Here is a 22,231-nt window from a genome sequence, read left to right on the forward strand (position 1 = left end):
TAGTGCACTGGTCCCCCTCACATGCCAGGACACCAACCGGGCACCCTAAGGGGCACTGCAGTGGACTTCACAAATTGCTCCCAGGTGCATAACTCCCTTACCTTGTGTGCTGAGCCCCCCAAAACCCACTACCCACAACTCTACACCACTACCATAGCCCTAAGGGGTGAAGGGGGACACCTACATGTGGGTACAGTGGGTTTTGGATGGGTTTTGGAGGGCTCCCATTTACCACCACAAGTGTAACAGGTAGGGGGGGATGGGCCTGGGTCCACCTGCCTGAAGTGCACAGCACCCACTAAAAACTGCTCCAGGGACTTGCATACTGCTATCAGGGAGCTGGGTATGACATTTCAGGCTGGCATAGAGGCTGGCAAAAAAGGGGTTTTTTTAGGGTGGGAGGGGATTGGTGACCACTGGGAGAGTAAGAGGAGGTCATCCCCGATTCCCTCCGGTGGTCATCTGGTCAATTGGGGCACTTTTTTGAGGCTTGGTGCTAAAAATGAATGGACCAAGTGAAGTCGGCCAAATGCTCGTCAGAGCCGGCCATCTTTTTTCCATTATCTGCCGAAGCCGGCCATCTCATAACCACGCCCCCGTCCCGCCTTCCATACCCTTCCGAAACGCCCCCTTTAACTTTGGCCGGCTCTGCGACGGAAAGCAGTTGGAGCCGGCCAAAATCAGCTTTCCATTATACCGATTTGGCCGGGTTCAGGAGATGGCCGGCCATCTCCCGATTTGTGTCGGAAGATGGCCGGCGATCTCCTTCGAAAATAAGCAGGTAAGCTACCAGCCCGATACTAACCTGTTTGTGTACATATACTGTTGAGTAGCCAAGTAGACCTACCACAGCAACCATGCTTCCCAGAATAAAGCCAAATTTTTACTTTCAGGAAAGATTGTATTGATGAAATTCAGATAGGATGATGGAGGGGGTGGGGGTGGGGGAAACGCAGTTTCATCCTCGAACAGCTGACCATTTCCTTCAGGGGGAAGAGGAGGGGAGAACCAGCCTGCCATAAGCTTCTAGCATTAGTAACATAGTAGATGACGGCAGAAAAAGACCTGCATGGTCCATCCAGTCTGCCCAACAAGATAAACTCATATGTGCTACTTTTTGTGTATACGTGTGAGTGACAGTCCTGTTTTGTTGCTTAAACTCTTGCTATCTACTACTACTACTATTAAACATTTCTATAGCGCTACTAGACTTACGCAGCGCTGTACAAATTAACATGAAAAGACAGTCCCTGCTCAAAAGAGCTTACAATCTAAATTGGACAGACGAACAGACAGTTAGGGTTGGGGAAATTGCAGTGGTAGGGGTGATAAGTGAGGGTGTTGAGTAAGAGAGTCATGGTTAGGAGTCGAAAGCAGTAGCAAAGAGGTGGGCTTTAAGCCTAGACTTGAAGACAGCCAGAGACTGAGCCTGACGTACTGGCTATCTGACTAAAGTGTCTGCTATGAAACTCTTTAAGAAGAGAGTGACTGTCTTGTCCGCATGCAGCTAACTCTGCCGTGTGTTCTCTCTCCTTTTGCAGGTGATTGGCGTTCTGAGCAATGAATACATCCCCAAAGGGACACGGTTCGGACCCTTAGTAGGCGAGATCTACACGCCAGATACAGTTCCGAAGAATGCAAACAGAAAGTACTTTTGGCGGGTGAGTAGGGACAGACTTCTTCGTGTTCGTATAGTAACCAGGTCACTTCCTGTGGGACGACTTTCCCTGCGAGGAAAGGCTAAAGCGGATAGGGCTCTTCAGCTTGGAGAAAAGGCGGCTGAGGGGAGATACGATAGAGGTCTATAAAATAATGAGTGGAGTTGAACAGGTAGATGTGAAGCGTCTGTTCACGCTTTCCAAAATTACTAGGACTAGGGGGCATGTGATGAAGCTACAATGTAGTAAATTTAAAACAATTCGGAGAAAATGTTTCTTCACTCAACGTGGAATTCATTGCCAGAAAATGTGGTAAAGGCGGTTAGCTTAGCGGAGTTTAAAAAAGGATTGGACGGCTTCCTAAAGGAAAAGTCCATAGACCATTATTAAATGGACTTGGGGAAAATCCACTTTTTCTGGGGTAAGCAGTATAAAATGTTTTGTACTTTTTTGGGGATCTTGCCAGGTATTTGTGACCTGGATTGGCCACTGTTGGAAACAGGATGCTGGGCTTGATGGTCCTTTGGTCTTTCCCAGTATGGCAATACTTGTGTACTTATGTACCTGGGGCTGCCTGTTTATGAACAGGAGGAATGGCGACAAACGTTACCCCATCTCATACAAAAAGAGCTCAGAGACCCAATGACCACGTCATTGTAGGCAGGGGAAGAGAAGATGATGGGGAGGGGGGAGGGAAGATGTTTTAGCTGTGGGTTCGGGGAGGGTCTGCTTTCCACAAGCCTTCACTACCAAATTAGAAAAGGAAACTTTTCACAGCTTGATTGAAAAGAAGGTTAGCTTGCATTTCTAGACAGGAAAATGGTGCACAGTGTCTGAAAACCTTTCTTTTTCACAGGAGTTCACTAATTTATCCTTGCTGCTTGGGTAGTTACACCTTTTGCTCATTATTGACCAATTAGGCAAATCAGTAGCATTGATATTTTTATGCATTTTGTTTGACGATTCTGCTATCTTACTTGATTTGATTTGATCACAAATCTTTTATTTTACTTCGCTCGGGACCCTGTTTACTAAACTGCACTGTAGGCGTTCACGCTTTTTAGCACGCACTAAAATTAGTGCGCAGTAATGATAGACGCCCCTTGGGTTTCTCTGTCATTAGCGCGTGCTAATTTCTAGCATGTGCTAAAAAGTAAGCACGCCTACAGCGCAGCTTAGTAAACAGGGCCCTTAGTTTGTAAGAAGAATAAAAATGTAGAAATAAAGACCCCAGCTAAGATAATGTTCAAACAACTTTTTTTAAACTAGTCCATTATTTGCTTACACCCCATGCTGTCTGTTTATGTATTGTGTTGACAATGTAATGTCATCATTCACGGAGAAGCCCCAGCCTACATGTCTGAGTTAATAGACTTACCACCCCGAAACGCTAAGAGATCATCCCGAACTTTCCTCAACCTCCACTTCCCTAACTGTAAGGGCCTGGAAATACAAGACATTACACGCAACGACCTTTCCTTACATGAGCACGCAGTACTGGAACAAATTGCCGCGGAACCTGAAAACGATCCATGAACAAACCAACTTCCGCAAGGCATTGAAGACACATCTTTTTGAGAAAATTTACGGAAAGAACCAAAACACATAAAGTTCACACTCACTGTTCAGAAACACATTAATACATCCACTTGTGAACCCTTAACCCTTAATCTCACCACACTCGCACCTCTACTCACAGAAAAAATGTACACCAAGTGCTTCATATAATGCCTCTAATTTCCTGTCTCTCTCCTCCTACTGTCCCATTGTTCTTCCCAATTGATTGATTCCTTATGATTTTGATTTCTTTTCGTCAACTCTCCCTAATGTAATCCATAACCTGAATTTTTTTAACAAATTGTATTTCCACTATTCATAATATATTGTAAGCCACACTGTGTCCGCAAAAAGGTGGGAAAATGTGGGATACAAATGCAATAAATAATTGTAGCATACTATGCCATACTTTATTGATTTATTGTTATTTATTTAATAGGATTTATTTACCGCCTTTTTGAAGGAATTCACTCAAGGCGGTGTACAGCAGGGGCGTATCTGAGGTTCGGCGGTAGGGGGGGCAGGGGCTAGAGTGAGGGGGCACATTATAACCCCCCCTACCGCCGCCCCCCGCTGCCGTCGTCGTCATCGTCAACCCTCCCCCCCTACCGCCATTAACCCTCCCCCGCCTACCACCAACCCTTTCCCCGCCTACCGCCGTCACCTACTCCCGAGGTCCGCTCCTGCTGTTTTTTTAAACTATTACTTCAGCTGGCGGGGGACCCCAACCCCCGCCAGCCCAGCCGAGGTCTTCTTTAACTTCTTCATCCTCGTGCTGTTAAAGCTGCATGACGCATCCTTCCCGTTGGACGGAGTTTGACGCAGCAGCAGTTAGAGCAAATTTTTTTTTTTTTGCTGCCGGAGGTGACCTCCTCTTCCAAAGATGGGGGATGGGGTGGGCTTTCGGCAAGCACCATAAACAAGAGGCCAGTTTCAGCCATAACCAATGGTCCGCAGAAAGTTTTTTTTTTTTTGCAGAAACAGAAACTTGCCGAATACAGCTTTTTGAGTCTGGGGTAAGCAGGATAAAATGTTTAGTACTCTTTTGGGATCTTGCCGGGTATTTGTGACCTGGATTGGCCACTGTTGGAAACAGGATGCTGGGCTCGATGGACCTTTGGTCTTTCCCAGTATGGCAATACTTATGTACTTGGGATTCTGAATGGAATGTTGCTGCTCTTTGGGGTTCTACATGGAATGTTGCTACACTTTGAAATTCTGCATGGAATCTTGTTATTCTTTAGAATTCTAGAATCTTGCTACTCTTTGGGGTTCTACTTGGAATGTTGCTATACACTTTGAAATTCTGCATGGAATCTTGTTATTCTTTAGAATTCTAGAATCTTGCTACTCTTTGGGGTTCTACTTGGAATGTTGCTATACACTTTGAAATTCTGCATGGAATCTTGTTATTCTTTAGAATTCTAGAATCTTGCTACTCTTTGGGGTTCTACATGGAATGTTGCTATTGTTTGGGTTTCTGCCAGGTATTTGTGACCTGGATTGGCCACTGTTGGAAACAGGATGCTGGGCTCGATGGGCCTTTGGTCTTTCCCAGTATGGCAATACTTATGTACTTATGAGTCAGTTTCAGCACCAGAACCGAAACCGAATTTCGATCGGGCTGTAGTCTGTGAGAATCTAGTTAGGATACTTCCTTTTCACAGAGCTGCCAAGTTACCTAGTCCTGCGCTTACATTCCAAAGCAGTGTGAGATTTATGTAGTCATTGAAATCCATGTTGCAGGTCCTCTAATGCATCGTGATAGGCTTGTCAGAAAGCCAGAATTGGCCTTCAGCCTCCTTCTTAGAACCGGATAAACTGGCAGCTCTGTTTTGTCTTTGGGTTGTTTTGTACCCTGTTAACTTCCCTCGTTAGTCTAGCAAATTCTCCGCTTTCTTATAGGCGTCATGTTGGTACCTTAAAAATGCTCATGGGGCTTGGAGAGGGGCTGAGAACAGTGTGTGGGCATGCTCGCCGGTCCAGGCACAGGTTGGAAGGCATCCAGAAGCCTGTTTGCAGAGCAGTTGCTTCCAGGATTAATAAGTTAACCTATGTGAAAAGGAAATGGGGCGGGAGGGAGCTTTAACTGTGCTACTTTCACACATCTCTTGCAGTGAAGTTAAGATTGAGATACAGCTTTAATTTGGCCCCTGAAGGGGGATAGAAATCAGTTTTCTCTTATCTTGGGGAAGTAGTTACAAACCTAGCTTCTCTCTAGGCAGTGAATGTGCAGTTTTGGATTTTCATCCTTCTTGGTCATGGTGGGCTAGGGGCCATGTCACATAGGGGCACATTTCTGCCTGGTGAGGAGCTTTCTCTTGATTTGGGGATTTGGACTGGCAGAGTATTGAACCGAGTCAGAGGAACTCCTGGGATGTGACTGATGTTCTGTCTTTGCTACTGGGCAAAAATCACTTCCTCTTCTGAGCTTTCTCCCTGTAAATTCAGTAATGACAGCATCACCCCCTATCGTCCATCTCATTTCGAAGCTTTTCATGCACGTCGGATTCTTGAAACATCATCCTTCCCTCAAGCGTCTGAATATTTGTTTCCTTCAGGTATTCTCATACTGAACCCTTTCTAGAACATGACCTGTTACCTAGACCTTCAAAAGACATTAGAAGTTCCTCCAGTTTAGACCTTCCCTGTAATTTCTGTCCCAGAGTGATCTGTGATACTTCATTAGTTCACAGATTGTTCCCCTCCCCCACCTTTTTAAAAAACAAACGGGACGGATCAGGCTTGTAGACGAACCGAGGAGAGATTATTTTGGGTTTTCATGTGTAGGAACAGATTCCCCCCCCCCCCTCCCGCCGCCCCTTGGGTCTGCTGGCAGGGGGTAAGGAACATCTGGTGCAGGATCCAAAAATCTTGCATGCAAATGTGAGGGGTAGGAAAGAGTTAGTTTGCGGGCTTTTAGAATACCCCAATAGTGACATTATTTCTTGTAAGTGTACTATGAGTCAGCATAATCTTCAGGCCTCCTTGACAACACCAGATGGAAATATGGTGAGGTGGTTAGAAAGCAGTCAGTTTCTTTCTGCGTGTGACCTCCTAGCATGGTTGTGACTTCCTTGGAGAAGCACAGCAGAGGGGCAGAGAGTGGAAGACCTTTTGCAGGAGCTCTGTGCTACGGAAGAAGCAGAAAATGGCCATGCAGTGGCCAGACCCCGCTTTCTGGATATTTGCAGACCCAGGAGTAGCCGTGAACCTGAAAACGGCTTGTGTGACCCTCTCTCCCCTCTCAGATAGGAGCAGTCACTCAGCTCTCTGTTCAGTTTCTCATTAGAAGCACACCGCAAAACCTCTCCTTTGATGAGGCTACATGTGTTTCCCCTGCTCAATTTACAGGAAGCCACCCTGACTAGAAAGTGATTTTAATGTTTACAGGCTCTTAAAGAAAGAGTCCCTGGTTCTGTATGCATGCACATATATTTTTTTTTCATGTGGATCAACCATGAGAGAGTGATAACTGTGGGGTGAAAAGGCTTTCAGCAGAGTCTTTTTGATGTGGGTCATAAATGTGGCTTTAATAGTTGGGCATCCAGACATTGGAGACAGACTTTACAGATGCTAGGTAGAGCAGCAGATTAGAGGCCAGGGGTTCTCAAACCCCAGCCTGTCAGGTTTTCAGGATAGCAAGGAAGAGACCAGTCCAATGGAACAGCAGAGAAGGAGTGGGGAAGGTAGGCTCTTTCCAAACGCAGAGACGGACGTGCGATTAGAAACGGTTTATTGATAACATCAAACAAAATATATATGACTCAACGCGGCTGTGTTTCGGCGCCGTAGCGCCTTCTTCAGGAGACTATGATGTTAAAATCCAGCTAAATATAGTATCTGCAAGTGGGGACCACGGTCCACAATCCGGATTGTCTTTGACACTGCATATTCTGCTCGCAGAAGTGACTCAATCCGGATTGTGGACTGTGGTCCCCACTTGCAGATACTATATTTAGCTGGATTTTAACATCTTAGTCCTTCATAAGCCAGGTTTTCAGGATACCCACGGTGAATACGTACAAGATCGATTTGCATACACTGCCTCCATAGTATGCAAATCTGTCTCATGTGTCCTGAAAACCTGATTGGCTGGGGTTCCCCCAGGACAGGTTGGAAATCATGGTAGAGGCCACTGCCAGATTTCTGAATGGGGAATGCTGCAAAGGTGAGAAACCAGTACAAACACAGTGCGGTTCTGGGACTCAGGAAGGGGGAAACGGAAGGATCCAAATAAGCACAGTTCTAAGCAAAATCCCCCCCCCCCCTCTATTTTTTTCACATTTTCATTGATCCTCATTATTGCATATACTAATACATAGAAACAGAGAAAATAATGGGGGCAAGGTGCATATACTAGTATGGCAAACTGTATATTTTTTATTTATTGCATTTGTACCCCACATTATCCCACCTTTTTGCAGGCTCAATGTGGCTTACAGAGTAAGGTTATGATAAAGTCAGTACATGATTTAAATACAGTTGTTTTATGTTTTAATAGGTGTCTTTCTGAAGTTTAGACTATATCAGATGATTATTCAGACCCTGCAGTGGGTGTTTGGGCTTTTCTTTAAAGCCAACCATGGTGTTTAAAAACGAAAATATGTGTACGTATAGAGCAGCACTGTTCAGACAGGTGGAAGCACTGAATACATGTAGGAATCACTGTCCACTGGTACCTCTACTGTAATGCAGGAGTCCTCGGGATACACCATTATATACTAGTAAAAAAGGCCCATTTCTGACACAAATGAAACAGGCACTAGCAAGGTTTCCTCGGAGTGTGTATGTTTGAGAGAGTGTACGTGAGAGTGGCTGTGTGTGAGAGAGAGAGTGAATGTGCGAGTGTGTGTGAGAGAGAGAGAGAGAGTGAGTCTGGGTGCGAGTGTGTCTGTGAGAGAGAGAGTGTGTGTGTGAGAATGAGAGTGTGTGTAAGTGCGTATGTGAGACACAGTGTGAGAGAGAGAGAGTGTGTGTTTCACACAGATACAGTGTGTGCGAGAGAGAGTGTGTGTGAGACACAGACTCTCTGTGAGACTGAGTGTATGAGACCAAGAGAGTGTGTGAGTGACTGTGTGACACATAGAGAGTGAATGTGATACAGTGTGAGAGAGAGAGAGTGTGTGTGTGACAGAGATACCTCCCTCTTTCTCTCTCTCTCTGGTGTCTGAGCGTTACTGTGCAGGACGCTGAACTCTGGCTGTGCTTCAAGGAACTGACCAATCCTATTTAATAGAATGCACCTCCAACATCCTGAAGCCGAGAAACCTCGTGTGGTTGGTCACTTCTGCTTGTGACGAACCCGGAAGTACGTGATGTCAATTCAGGAGATGGATACAGAGAGCAGGAATGCCTCAGCCATGCAGTCAGCTTCAGAATGTTGGAGGTGCCTTTTATTATATAGGAAAGGAACTGACCAATCCTATTTAATAGAATGCACCTCCAACATTCTGAAGCCGAGAAACCTCGTGTGATTGGTCACTTCTGCTTGTGACGAACCCGGAAGTACGTGATGTCAATTCAGGAGATGGATACAGAGAGCAGAATGCCTCAGCCATGCAGTCAGCTTCAGAATGTTGGAGGTGCCTTTTATTATATAGGAAAGGAACTGACCAATCCTATTTAATAGAATGCACCTCCAACATTCTGAAGCCGAGAAACCTCGTGTGGTTGGTCACTTCTGCTTGTGACGAACCCGGAAGTACGTGATGTCAATTCAGGAGATGGATACAGAGAGCAGGAATGCCTCAGCCATGCAGTCAGCTTCAGAATGTTGGAGGTGCTTTTTATTATATAGGAAAGGAACTGACCAATCCTATTTAATAGAATGCACCTCCAACATTCTGAAGCCCAGAAACCTCGTGTGGTTGGTCACTTCTGCTTGTGACGAACCCGGAAGTACGTGATGTCAATTCAGGAGATGGATACAGAGAGCAGAATGCCTCAGCCATGCAGTCAGCTTCAGAATGTTGGAGGTGCCTTTTATTATATAGGAAAGGAACTGACCAATCCTATTTAATAGAATGCACCTCCAACATTCTGAAGCCGAGAAACCTCGTGTGGTTGGTCACTTCTGCTTGTGACGAACCCGGAAGTACGTGATGTCAATTCAGGAGATGGATACAGAGAGCAGGAATGCCTCAGCCATGCAGTCAGCTTCAGAATGTTGGAGGTGCCTTTTATTATATAGGATATACTGTATATAGATAAAGAAGCCATGTTTCTTTAAATAGGGGTGATTGAGTCCATTTTATGTCAGCAGGACCAGCCCATCATCTCTCTCTCTCTCTCTCTCTCTCTTTCTCTCTCTTTCTCTCTCTCTCTCTGCCCCTTCCCCTAAATTAGTTCAATGCAACACTTTTGTTATCCACCTTACTTTCTGGACAATAAAACAAACAAAAAAACCAGTTTCCTTAGTCTCCTTGTTCTGATGACTACTTATCCAGTGTCTGCACTCTCTCCTCTGTCTGCCTTTATTTTTAATCCACATGTCGGCAGAACGTAGGGTGGTGATTCTTGACTGGCACAAGACGGAGCTTGTCTTCCAGAGAGGAACCATGTCTTCTAGTGGCTGTCCTGGCTTCTTGCCAGCTCATTACATTTTGTGATGTTTTTTTGTGTTATGGCAGGTGATGTGCACCTTCCTTTGCTCCACCCCATTCCTCCACCACAGGCTTGAATTCAGAGTATTCCTGCAAAGTCTTACTCCAGGTCTGCAGAGGGAGGGAAGTTTACACACTTCTGTGCTCAGGGCAGGGGAGATAACAAGCTGCCATTAAGAAAATGCAATGTCCTTTGGGATCACTGAACGTCAGGTGATTCAGTGGTGTTAAAGTAGGATCCAGAGCACTTCATTCCGAATGAGCTGGAGACGGGCATTAATTTTTTGAAGGAAGTTTATCTTTTGTGCAGTTCTTCCCTCCTTGCAGCACATACCCTACAGAGGCACTGTCTCACTTCTTTCCTTACTGCTTCAGGGGAAAGACGGACACTCACCTAGGCCTTACCAGACAAACCAAAGCTGGAGATTTACCACAGCAGTGCTGGAGATTGACAGCCAATGAGTGAGGTTTTTCTTACAAACCCCAGCCATGTCTAAAACTAATTCTGGCAGATGCATATTCCAAAAACTGACATATTCCAATCAATAAATAGCGTCTACGCTCGCCCAATGTGCACCAAAATGGAGTTACCGCCATGTTGCAGTAATTTCATTTTTTGCTGCACGTCTGAAAAATCATTTTCATTCCTTGTCATCGGCAGCAGATGAATCCGTTAACTGATGGGTTGTATCCGCCTACCAGCAGGTGGAGATAGAGAACACTGAAAATCCATAGTGCCTCTTGGACGGCTAGCCCCCAACTGCCTTCAGTATTTCTCTATCTCCCAGCAGGTGTGGACGTAGCTTGATCAGCTCCTGGATTTCAGATTGCCTGGGGTGGCTCCTGTGCTTTGCCAGTTGAGCAGGGGTGTTGTGGCTGGTGGTGCCTACTTTAAAGGCATATAGGTTCGCCCTTTTCATCAAAAAATAAAAAAGGCATTTTTTTACAGGTGCGCTGAAAAACGATTCTGTCAGCACCCAAAACACGCGTCTACACTACCGCAGGCCATTTTGCAGCAAGCCTTTGTAAATGGGCCCCTAAGCAGTAGCGTACCAAGGGGGGGGGCAGTGGGGGCGGTCCGCCCCGGGTGCACGCCGCTGGGGGGTGCCGCGGCACGCGCCTGTCGGCTCCGAGTTCGCTAACTTCACTCGTTCGCTGCAGCTCCCTCTGCCCCGGAACAGGTTACTTCCTGTTCCGGGGCAGAAGGAGCTGCAGCGAATGAGCGAAGTTAGTGAACTACGGCACCCCCCCCCCCAGCGGAGTGCACCGGGGGGGGGGGTGTCATTTCGCCGGAGGGGGAGAGGTGTCATTTCACAGGGGGGGGAGTGCGCTGCACCCGGGGGGGGGGTGCATTGGCGATCCGCCCCGGGTGTCATCCAGGCTAGGAACGCCACTGCCCCTAAGCATTCTCTTACAGCAAAAGCCATTAGAGGATGGAAACTGTAGTTTAACATGGATAGATGTCGATTATGGAATATCTCTTGTAAATGTCATGTTGTAGGGTTTAGTTGTAAAGTATCCCGCTGCCCTTGTTTAACAGTTGACCGTTACTCTCCTCCATGCTAGATCTATTCCAATGGGGAGTTCGACCATTTCGTCGATGGTTTTGACGAGGAGAGGAGCAACTGGATGCGTTACGTGAACCCAGCACACTCGACGCAGGCACAAAACTTGGCCGCCTGCCAGAATGGCTCAAACATCTACTTCTACACCATCCAGCCTATCCCAGCCAAGCAAGAGCTGCTCGTCTGGTACTGCCGGGACTTCGCCGAGAGACTCCACTGTCCCTCCACCGGGGAGTTGTCCCTCATCAGTCGAAGTAAGTGTCTGGTGAAACCTGAGGGGTGCTCCTTGGCATCTGATGACAACATGCATGTTGTCTCCCGGGTTGCAGCACGGAGGGGAAGATTACAAGTAAAAAGAAAATAGCAGAAGAAAGAATTTCTTATGCCTGCTGAGATCGAACGAGCTTGTTGAAAATTTTGGATAGTTTCTTTGATTGCTTGGTGGGAGTGTACCATGTCCTTGATCAATTGAACCCAGAGTATTATCCATATACAATTATTTATTTATTTGTTTGTAGCATTTGTCTCCCACATTTTCCCACCAATTTGCAGGCTCAATGTGGCTTACATTTGCCGTAATGGCGGTTGCCATTTCTGGGTAACAGAATTACAAATGGTATTGCGTTAAGGTGCATGCATACATGGTAACATACATGGAACATGGGAGGAGATCCGCCGGCAAGCGGAGAACTCAAACACCCCACGGTAAAAACAGAAGAATGCAAAGAGTGGGAGAGCGACCAAGGATGCCGGAAACTGGAGGATGTTCGTTAATGAAGAATTTTATTATAAAATTCTTCATTAACGAACATCCTCCAGTTTCTGGCATCCTTGGTCGCTCTCCCACTCTTTGCATTCTTAACATACATGGAACATAACATATATGGAACAAATCATGGTATATATATATATCATGTGCATACATACATGGTAAAGAAGAATACATTATGGTATTGCATGAAGGTTCCTGAGTAATAATTGGATTATAACATACTAAGGTAATCTAGTGACAGGTCTTGATCATTCATAGCAAAGAGGATAATCAGTCATGTGATAAGAGTTCGGTTTTGTCTAGGTCGTGTATAATGTTATTGTTTAGTATATAAGATGGATGTTTATGGTATGCCTTCTTGAAAAGATCTGTTTTCAGTAGCCTTCGGAAGATGGTTAGGTCTGGCGTTGTTTTTATGGCCTTCGGTAGTGCGTTCCATAGCTGCATGCAGATGTATGAGAAACTGGTCGCGTATGTGGATTTATATTTTAGCCCTTTACAGTTAGGATAGTGGAGATTGAGGAATGTGCGTGATGATCTTTTTGCGCTCCTAATAGGCAAGTCAATAAGGCCTGACATGTTGGTCGGGGCTTCCCCGTAGACGACTTTGTGGACCAGGGTGCAATAGGTTTATGAGGTCCTTTAGGAGATAAAAGACTGACTTCCTGCTTTGGAGGCTTACGTGTCTCTAGGTCCAGATGATCATCCATCAAGTCGCTGTGAACAGCTTCTTGATTTCCAGCATCCTTTAATAGCCCTGAAACCCACCCCAGATTCCCAGGCTCCCTATTGGAACTCTTTTACTTACGCCTGCTACGCACTACGGTGTTTGCCTGTGGCATAAGGGACAAGACACCGTGCCCCAGGGGCGTATCTGTGTGGGGCCACAGGCGCCTGGGCCCCCGCAGATTTCGCCCTGGACCCCCCTACCGCCGTCAACCCTCCTCCACCTACCGCCATCACCTACCCCCGCCGAGGTCCGCTTCCTCCGTTCCGGTGCCTTTAAAAATGTTACTTCAGCTGGCGGGGGACCCCCAACCCCCACCAGCCCAGCCGAGGTCTTGTTTTAAGAAGTTTTTCCATCCTCATGCTATTGAAAACTGCGACGTCAGACCTCGGCTGGGTGGTGGGGGTTGGGGGTCCCCTGTAAGCTGAAGTAATATTTTTAAAGGCACCGGACCAGAGGAAGCAGACCATGGCGGGGGTAGGTGACGGCGGCAGCCAGGGGGGGCTATAATGTGCCCCCTCACTCTAGCCCCTGCCCCCCCACCGCCGAACCTCAGATACACCCCTGCCGTGTCCTATATTCAAGGCCCAATGCAACTTGTTTTATCCCCCTGTCACTGATCTGTGTTTACAGCTGTTGTACTCTATAGGATATTGAAAGGGTCAAACTGGTGTTGGATTCAAAAGAGGCCTGCATGCAAGCAGCTGAAAGCCACCTATGCAGCTCTGAGCTTGCGCAGTCGTGTGCAACACTGGCTGCAGTGGCAGGGAAGAGGAAGGGCAGGAAGTTAAGAGGGGAGGTTGGCGTGATTTTTTTCCCCCTCTTTTTTCTGGCCTGTTCCTTCACATTCAATTAAGTGGTTCTCTGATATTCCCCTCAAAGAGATTGCATTTCACCTGCAAAATATGAGTTTGTGTGTGCGATGTATACCCAGAGACGTATACAAGAGTGTCCTTTATCAAGAGTCCCTTCGAGCTTCACCCGAAAAGGTGCAAAAGGTTGACTGAATTTTAATGCAGTAAAATAATATAACAGTCTATGTACTTGTTATGAATGGTTGTCCAGTACGTGTTGGCGTTGTCACCTTTTAGAATGGTTGTTTTAGCTTGCTGTGCTTTCCTATCATTTTGATGGAGTTCTTTTATGTTTGTTTTTATTATGATTTTTATATTGCTATGTAAACCGTTCTGTTTTGTGAATACAATTTGAAACGGTATCGTAAATGAATAAACGATAAACGATAGCGGAGGGGAAGGAGCAGGAACTGTGAGCACATGGGGCCCCCATAGACAAGAAATATCAGAAAGGCCTGTTCTCTTCTTCAGAAGTTTATCTTCACTTCCTTTATTCAGCAGAGCAGAGTTATCTCTCCAATCTGCTTTGCTAGCTCTGCCTTCTGTTGCTTCATTTCACTTGAACTGACTGTTTTCTGGTCTATGGTTTTTACGTCTACTTTCAATCTGCGGGAGAAGAGGCTGGAAGATGGTTAAGAGATTGCACAATTATTTCTTTCTCAGCCGTTCGTTCCCAGATTCACTATCACTCTAGGACTTTTTTTTATGTCTAATTGTTTCAGAATCATTTTTTACTTATCATATGGACACAGCGGACTGTGATTTGTAAAAAGTGGGAGTACGACCAAGGATACCAGAAACTGGAAGATGTTCTTAAATAAAAAACTTTATTAAAGGTTTGAAGACTCGACACGTCGTGTTTCGGCCGTCAGGCCTGCATCAGGAGTCTATAAAAAGTACATTTATATATGATATGTATGGTAAAAAAGAACAGAAAAAGAACAGAAAAAAATTATTATCTACAGAAAAAGTTAAAACAATAAATGCAATAAATTATATGAACTCATAGATTTTATGTGGCAATTTTGTAAGATAATATAAAAATAATAATAATGATTAAAACACATACATATGATAAACTTATCACGAAAAAATACTATATATGAATTTGTAAAATAATAATACAATACAAAAAACCATCCATGTCTTATATGAATAAAAACAGTAAATAATAAAAAATGTATATGCACATATAAATGGTAAAAGTAAAATAATGCAGGATGCACATACAGTACATGTTAATAAAAAAAAGAGCAAATAACCATTTAAAATTGTGAATTTTGAAATTAAAATTAATAATAATATCATAATGCTGTGATGTATATACATACATATATATACTACGTTAAGATCACATACATATAGAGAATATTAGTCAATTTGATAATATTAGTCAATGATTTAATGCAAACCACATGAATGAAAAAACAACTATAGATAATAATTTTTTTCTGTTCTTTTTCTGTTCTTTTTTACCATACATATCATATATAAATGTACTTTTTATAGACTCCTGATGCAGGCCTGACGGCCGAAACACGACGTGTCGAGTCTTCAAACCTTTAATAAAGTTTTTTATTTAAGAACATCTTCCAGTTTCTGGTATCCTTGGTCGTACTCCCACTTTTTACAAATCATTGTTTTTACCGTGGGGTGCTTGAGTTTTCCGCTTGTTGGTGGATCTTCTCTCACAGCGGACTGTGTCCTGTAGTTCTTTGCTGAACTGGACTTTGCTTTAAAATAGAGATTAAAAAAACACACACACACACAGGTTGATCTGGTTAAAATAGAAGCCTTTCCATCTTAACTCTTTAAATAGCAGCTGGTCACCAGAATACCCTTACTTTGAAATCAAGGGAAATTTCTGGAACTGACTGGTATAATTAAGGCAACTCAAGAATTAATGTTACAGTTAATCAAAGGAATCTAGCTGGCTAAACATGCCTCACTAAGGAGTTTGCCAGCCACATCCCTTGATTAAAAATTACCCTGATGCTAAGCAGCTAAATAAAGAAGCCCAATTTAATGTGGAAATTCTGGAAAAGCCATTAATAGACAGGAAAACCAGGTCGTAGCCAGAGAGCAGATTATGGGTGGCCATAAGGGGGGAAATGTCCTCTCCACCCCTCCCTGCCTCGAGGCGCACCCCCCACACACCACCACCACCACCACACACTCACTCACATACACACACACACACACAGAGTCAACTTTTAAAAGAAACTAAGTTCCTGAGCTGACGGGAATACTCAAGCCTCGCCAGCTGAAGATCACCCCGAAGGCACCCAGAAAACTCCCGCGCACAGCTCGGCAGTGGGCCGCCGGCACTTGGCGCAGGCATGAAAAGTGAGCATGCGCAGAGGACTAGTGTTGGCAGCTCAGGAGGCATCTGCTGGCTGCCGAGCTGTGCACAGGAGGTTCTAGGCGCCTTTAGGGAGATCTTCAGTCGATGAGGCTTGGGGATCCCTGCTCAGCTACCACAGCAGTGTGCCGTTGTTGGGTGGGCCTGAGCCCGCCCAGGTCCACCTGCGGCTACACCCCTGGGGAAAACCAAAGGGGAAAATGTACAGGTGGGAGGTAATTGTACAAAAAGCTGGGAAAGGGACCAGAGCCAGCAACAGCAGTGCACAAATATACACCTGTTTACTCTACGTATGCGCTCACTTATTTCATACAATATGTATATATGTCACATCTCCGCACCTCCTCTTTCCAAAATACATGGGGTCTGCAGAAGAGATTAGACACAGTCTTTCAGCATACCTACTTCTTCTTCTTATTATTTACTAGTAAAAAAGCCCCGTTTCTGATGCAAATGAAACGGGGGCTAGCAAGGTTTTCTTCAGAGTGTGCATGTGGGAGTGTGTGTCCCTGCCCCCTCCCCCCTCCCAGTCCAGTCCTTCGGTGTTAAGTTTCCTGCTGTTCTGTGTTTTTGTTACAGAGAGAGTGAGGGCATCTCTCTCCCCTCCCCCCTCTGAGTCCTTCACTATGTGAGATTTCGTGCTGTGCTGTTTTCCTTCACTCATGGGGAAACCGGATATCTCTGGCGCTTCACACTTCCGGCTGGAGGCTTCAGAACGTTGGTCTTGCCTTTTATATATAGAGATTGCATTTGTATCCCACATTTTCCCACCTATTTGCAGGCTCAATGTGGCTTACATAGTTTGGTTATGATGCTGTCATTCCAGGATTTCAGATACAATTAGTGATGTGTAAAGAATAAGTAAGGGAGGAAGAAGGAAGTGATAGGGTGGGTAAGTTTAGAAGGTGGATTGTCATAGCTGGAAGGATCGGTGAGGTGGTTTGTTAAGGTTATGGGTTCTCTTTGTAAGCCTTGTTGAAGAAATATGTCTTCAGAGATTTGCGAAAGTTAGTTATTTCCTCAATTGTTTTCAGGTCTGTAGGTAGTGCATTCCATAACTGCGTGCTCATGTAAGAGAAGGTGGTGGCATGCATCTGCTTGTATTTTAGTCCTTTACAGCTGGGGAAGTGTAGATTGAGAAATTTGCAGGACGATTTTGTGGCGTTTCTGGGAGGTAGATCCACAAGGTTTAGTATGTAGGTTGGGGCGTCTGCGTGAATGATTTTGTGTACAATCGTGCAGATCTTGAATGCAATGCGCTCCTTAAGTGGGAGCCAGTGAAGTTTCTCTCTTAGGGGTTTTGCACTTAGGGGTTATGCAGCAGGGAAATAGCTATGTGGGGCCACGGGGGCCTGGGCCTCCATAGATTTGGCCCTGGACCCCCCTGCCGATGACCCTCTCGACCCTCCCCTCCCGCCACCAACCCACTGTCGCATACCGTTGCTGGCGGGGGACCCCCAACCGCCGCCAGCCGAGGTCCTCTTCTTCCTTCGTTCTGTTTCTGTTTCTGACATTCTGCACATTGTACGTGAAGGACATCAGACTCACAGAAACAGAACGAAGCCTTGCAGCCAGAAACGTCCTTTGCTGGCGGGGGACCCCCAACCGCCGGCAGCCGAGGTCCTCTTCTTCCGGCGGAAGGCTTCATTCTGAGTCTGACGTCAGACTCGCAGAAACAGAACAAAGGAAGAAGAGGACCTCGGCTGGCGGGGGTTGGGGTCCCCCGCCAGCAAAGGTAGGTGATGGCGGGGGAGGGTTGGCGGCGGGAGGGGGGTCGAGAGGGTCGTCGGCAGGGGGGGTCAAAGTTGGTGGTGGTGGTGGCGGCGGTAGGGGGGTTGGCAATGGCAGGGGGGGTTGGCGGTGCCGGGGGGGGGGGCTAAAATGTGCCCCCTCACCTCAGGCTCTGGACCCCCCCTCCCGCCGAAGCCCCTGTTATGCAGATACACCCACATGCACTTTTCTAAGAGGCCGTCTCTACTTACACAAGGAAAATGCTTTCTGCAAGTAGTCTGATGAAAGAAAATTCTATAGATTAGGTGAGCGTATTTACACATGCTTGCACGTATACACGAGGAGAATACCAGTGCTTCTCGAGCAAATGTGCCCTTACACATCGGGCCACTCAATGCTATTCTGTAACGGTGCACGTAAGTAGCAAAGGGCCAGATTCAGCAAGTGGCCCTCAAACATGGCTGCCAATTTCCACACCCAGTTTTTGGGCACCAGGAAACCCAGTATTCTAAAACATTGATGTGCAAATTTCGGAATGCCCCTGACCCGCCCGTGGCCATGCCCCTTTTTGTTATAGAATAATGTTATGAAATAGTGCGCGCTCTAAATATAGAACAGGGAATTTCCAACCGTCTCAACTCAAATTCTAAATACCAAAAAAGGTTGAAATTACAGTTTTGTGGGTGTCTCACCTTGTAATTCCAAGATTGCACAACCGGAATCTTTTCTAATAAATCAACAAGGAACCTCAAACCTCCTAATAGGGAACGTACTGCTGGATTCAGGCACTTAGGTTGGGTCAGTAGGGTAAGCCTTTTGGAATAAGATGGTCTTTAGTGATTTCCGGAAGTTAAGGTGGTCATGGATTGGATCCTCAAACTAATTAAGTTGCATGCACATCTCAGGATCGTGTCCAGAGTTTGGCACCCAAATTTGGGTGACCTTTATAGAATCCGGTGGACAGTGTAGAAATACAAGAGAGGCATAGGTAGGACTTCCACATGCATATAACGTACAGAATACGGTAAATTATATACATCCTGGCCACATTTAGGTACCTGCAGTTATGCCAGATCTGTGGCTCATCCTGGATTAGGCTACTTTCTCTAATGGAAGCTGCAGTGGCGTTCCTTGGTCGGCTGCCACCCAGAGCGGATTGCTACTGTGGACCCCCTCCCCCTGGGTGCGCATCATCCGTCCCCCCTGGGTGCAGCACAACACCCCCCCCCCCCCCGGCACATCACCTCCAAGCCCCCCCCCCCCCCCCCCCCGGGTGCATTCTTCTTACCTGCTGGGGTCACGTGAGTAGCCGCGCATCTGTCGGCTCCGCTGGTTCCCTGCTGCTTCTGCCCCAGAACAGGAAGTAACAACAGAGGAAGCCAACAGCCGCATGGCTGCTCTCCCACCACCGCGTCCTCGGTACACCACTAGGAAGCTGGACACCCAGGGGCCTTTACAGCTGGCCTCAGAGTACCTAAATGGAGGCTCCCAGTTGTAGAATTTCCCCTCTAGGGTTTATTCTTTAAAAAAAAAAAAATCCTGTTTCTATATACAGAAGGCCTTTGCTGATTTGGTAGACAAGTTATTACTAGGTTATTTGCAAGTCTCCTTTTTTCATTCTGAGTTTTGAAAGCCCTACGTAAAATTTCTAGGTAGTGTTTTTTTTTTCTTTTTTTCCACAAGTACGAGGGCCTCTCATGTTGAGACTGAAAAGTGTGAATCAGCAAAATTATCACCTTACCTCACAGGCTTTGTAGCACCAACTTCTGTCTTGAAATGACTCTTCACCAGCCCACAGCTCTTTCTCAACATTAAGTAAAAATAAATTTTTTTTAATGATTTTTTTTTCCAGTACAGTCTACAGTGTGGGGTGTTAGTCAGAAAAGCGATAAGCCCACCCAGTTTCGAGCTCTCAATTGCTGTTTAAAACCAAAGTGCAACGAACCAGATTTGCTACACTACTTTTCTCCCATATCCCTGGTCTCCAACCCTGAACACCACATTCCACCTACCACAGGGAAAACAAAATAGGGAAAACACTTACTGTATATTGCTCCAAACAATTTACTTCCTGTGCAAATAGAACCGCCGAGAGGGAGGGCAGGGGTGGCAAGATTTCCCTGGCCTGGCCTCCAAGGGGGGGCCTGGCACCAGGGTCTGTCTCTCTCCTGCTCTTGTGTGTCAGGACCCAGGTGATTGCGTTAATGCGATAACCCAGGTCCCAGAACACAGGAGCAGGAGAGTGACAGACCAAGGCAGGAGCAGACGCAAGAAGGTAAGGGGGCGGGGTTATGGCTGCCCGGGGGTGGGGGTTGGCCTTGCCCTGCCCTGCCCTGCCCTGGGCCCAGCTCAGTATCTTGGCGACCTTGGCTGGTAATGTTATCTCGGCCTTAAAAAGAAATATGTAGCAGATAGCAAAATTCATTTTGCTTTCAATGTTAATGTTCAGGGGAAAAAATGTGAAAATGGCTGCCATCTTCCTGGGAGTGCCTGCAATTGCCTTTTTATAAAAATACGCTGAAAATACGTAGAGACCACCCCGACAGTATCCAGATAGAGCCAGAGAAAAAGGAGAATAATGCCCAAGTATACAGATAGCCCAACGCCAAGCTAACCAGTAAAAACAAGCCGCTGATCTATGGACCCGTGTTTTAAACACCAAAGGTTAGCTGGTTATGTTTCTGAATATCAGAGATTAATTTTTCAAATAAGACGGCCGGATAAATCTACCAAACTGTGATAATGAATACTGGGTTTGCCAACCTGTAGGGCGCCTAACTGAAAATGTTGGACTGAATGGTGATATGGTGCCCAGTCATCTTTGAATATTGCATGGGATAACAATGAGCTCGGGGAGAGATACCATGGCCACACTTTGGGTCTGTTGCCTGTGCAGGAACCAAAACTAGGGCAAGTAAGGGATGGGTGCCCCCTCCCTGTACGCGGGGGTAGATGGTGCGGTGCCCAGATTTCTATCCCCATGTCTCTGGATGCCATCACCATCACACCCGGGTATATGGTGCATGGCAGCCCTCTGTGTGTAAGGGTATGGGTAACCAGATACATATATGAACTGGCTAGATTAACTATATAGGGGGCTCCCAAAAGCTGTGAAAACAATCCACGACCACTTGAACTTCAGGAAATCACTAAAAACCAACCTCTTCAAAAGGCCTACCCCAACGACCCCACGTAACCCTCTTCACCTACCAACACAGCATGACTATGATCGAACAGGACAACACGCAATCTTCATCCATTCCGACCCTCCACTTATACCTCATACGATCACTAGACAATTTTGTATTTGTTATCCACCGACTGGGCAAACGCCTTTGACGGTACTATGGGGTCGTTGGGGTAGGTCTTTTTGAAGAGGTAGGTTTTTAGTGATTTCCTGAAGTTCAAGTGGTCGTGGATTGTTTTCACAGCTTTTGGGAGCCCATTCCACAGTTGCGCGCTTATGTAGGAGAAGCCGGCTGCGTAAGTTGTTTTGTATTTCAGTCCTTTGCAATTTGGGTAGTGTAGGTTTAGGTAAGATCTTGACGATCTGACTTTGTTTCTTATTGGTAGATCTATAAGGTCTATCATGTATCCTGGGACTACGCCGTATATGATTTTGTGTACTAAGGTGCAGACTTTGAAGATGATCCGTTCTTTGATTGGGAGCCAATGCAACTTTCCTCGAAGGGGTTTGGCACTTTCAAAGCATGTTTTGCTGAATAACAGCCTGGCTGCTGTATTTTGGGCGGTCTGGAGTTTTTTTTATGAGTTGTTCTTTCCCAATAAACATAAACACCCCAGATCCATTCTTTTAGACCAATGTCAGATGAACAAGTGGAAAGGAAAGTCGCAGCTGAGAAAGTTGAACACGTGCAGTTGCGATGATATGATTTGACCTTGATACGTTCAAAGTAACCACGCATAACCTCGATACCTGAATACATTTAGCTTTGCATGCAATCAGCATTTTGGTCTTTAATGACATTGGCCCCTGAGAACAAAAGCGGGCCAGGTCAACTTTGTTACAATGGAAGATATTGGCCATCTCAGTAAAGAACAAGCATTGCCTGAATTGGCTTTAATCTGGATGTATGGAGGTATGGACGTGGCCCGATTTTTGCTTCTCAGTCATTGGGCCGTAAGAGTCATTAGATCATAGCTGAAGTAAAGGGTCGCTTTACTCATACTACCCCTCTCCTCAAGACCTTTCACTGGCTCCCTATCCGTTTTCGCGTCCCGTTCAAACTTCTTCTACTAACCTATAAATGCACTCACTCTGCTGCTCCCCAGTATCTCTCCACACTCGTCCTTCCCTACACCCCTTCCCGTGCACTCCGCTCCATGGATAAATCCTTCTTATCTGTTCCCTTCTCCACTACTGCCAACTCCAGACTTCG

At 46.0% G+C, this 22,231-nt stretch overlaps 1 protein-coding gene across 1 annotated transcript in view; it reads left to right on the forward strand.

Annotated features, from left to right (window-relative positions):
• PRDM1 (PR/SET domain 1) overlaps positions 1–22,231 on the forward strand; it is a 49,636-nt gene that overhangs the window by 20,142 nt on the left and 7,263 nt on the right. Inside the window, exons 3-4 of the mRNA XM_030195662.1 lie at positions 1,542–1,661; positions 11,387–11,639. Of these exons, the coding sequence (XP_030051522.1) occupies positions 1,542–1,661; positions 11,387–11,639 (373 nt within the window). The remainder of the gene's footprint in view (positions 1–1,541; positions 1,662–11,386; positions 11,640–22,231) is intronic.

The sequence above is a fragment of the Microcaecilia unicolor genome, chromosome 3 (assembly GCF_901765095.1).
Source record: "Microcaecilia unicolor chromosome 3, aMicUni1.1, whole genome shotgun sequence".
NCBI lineage: Eukaryota > Metazoa > Chordata > Amphibia > Gymnophiona > Siphonopidae > Microcaecilia > Microcaecilia unicolor.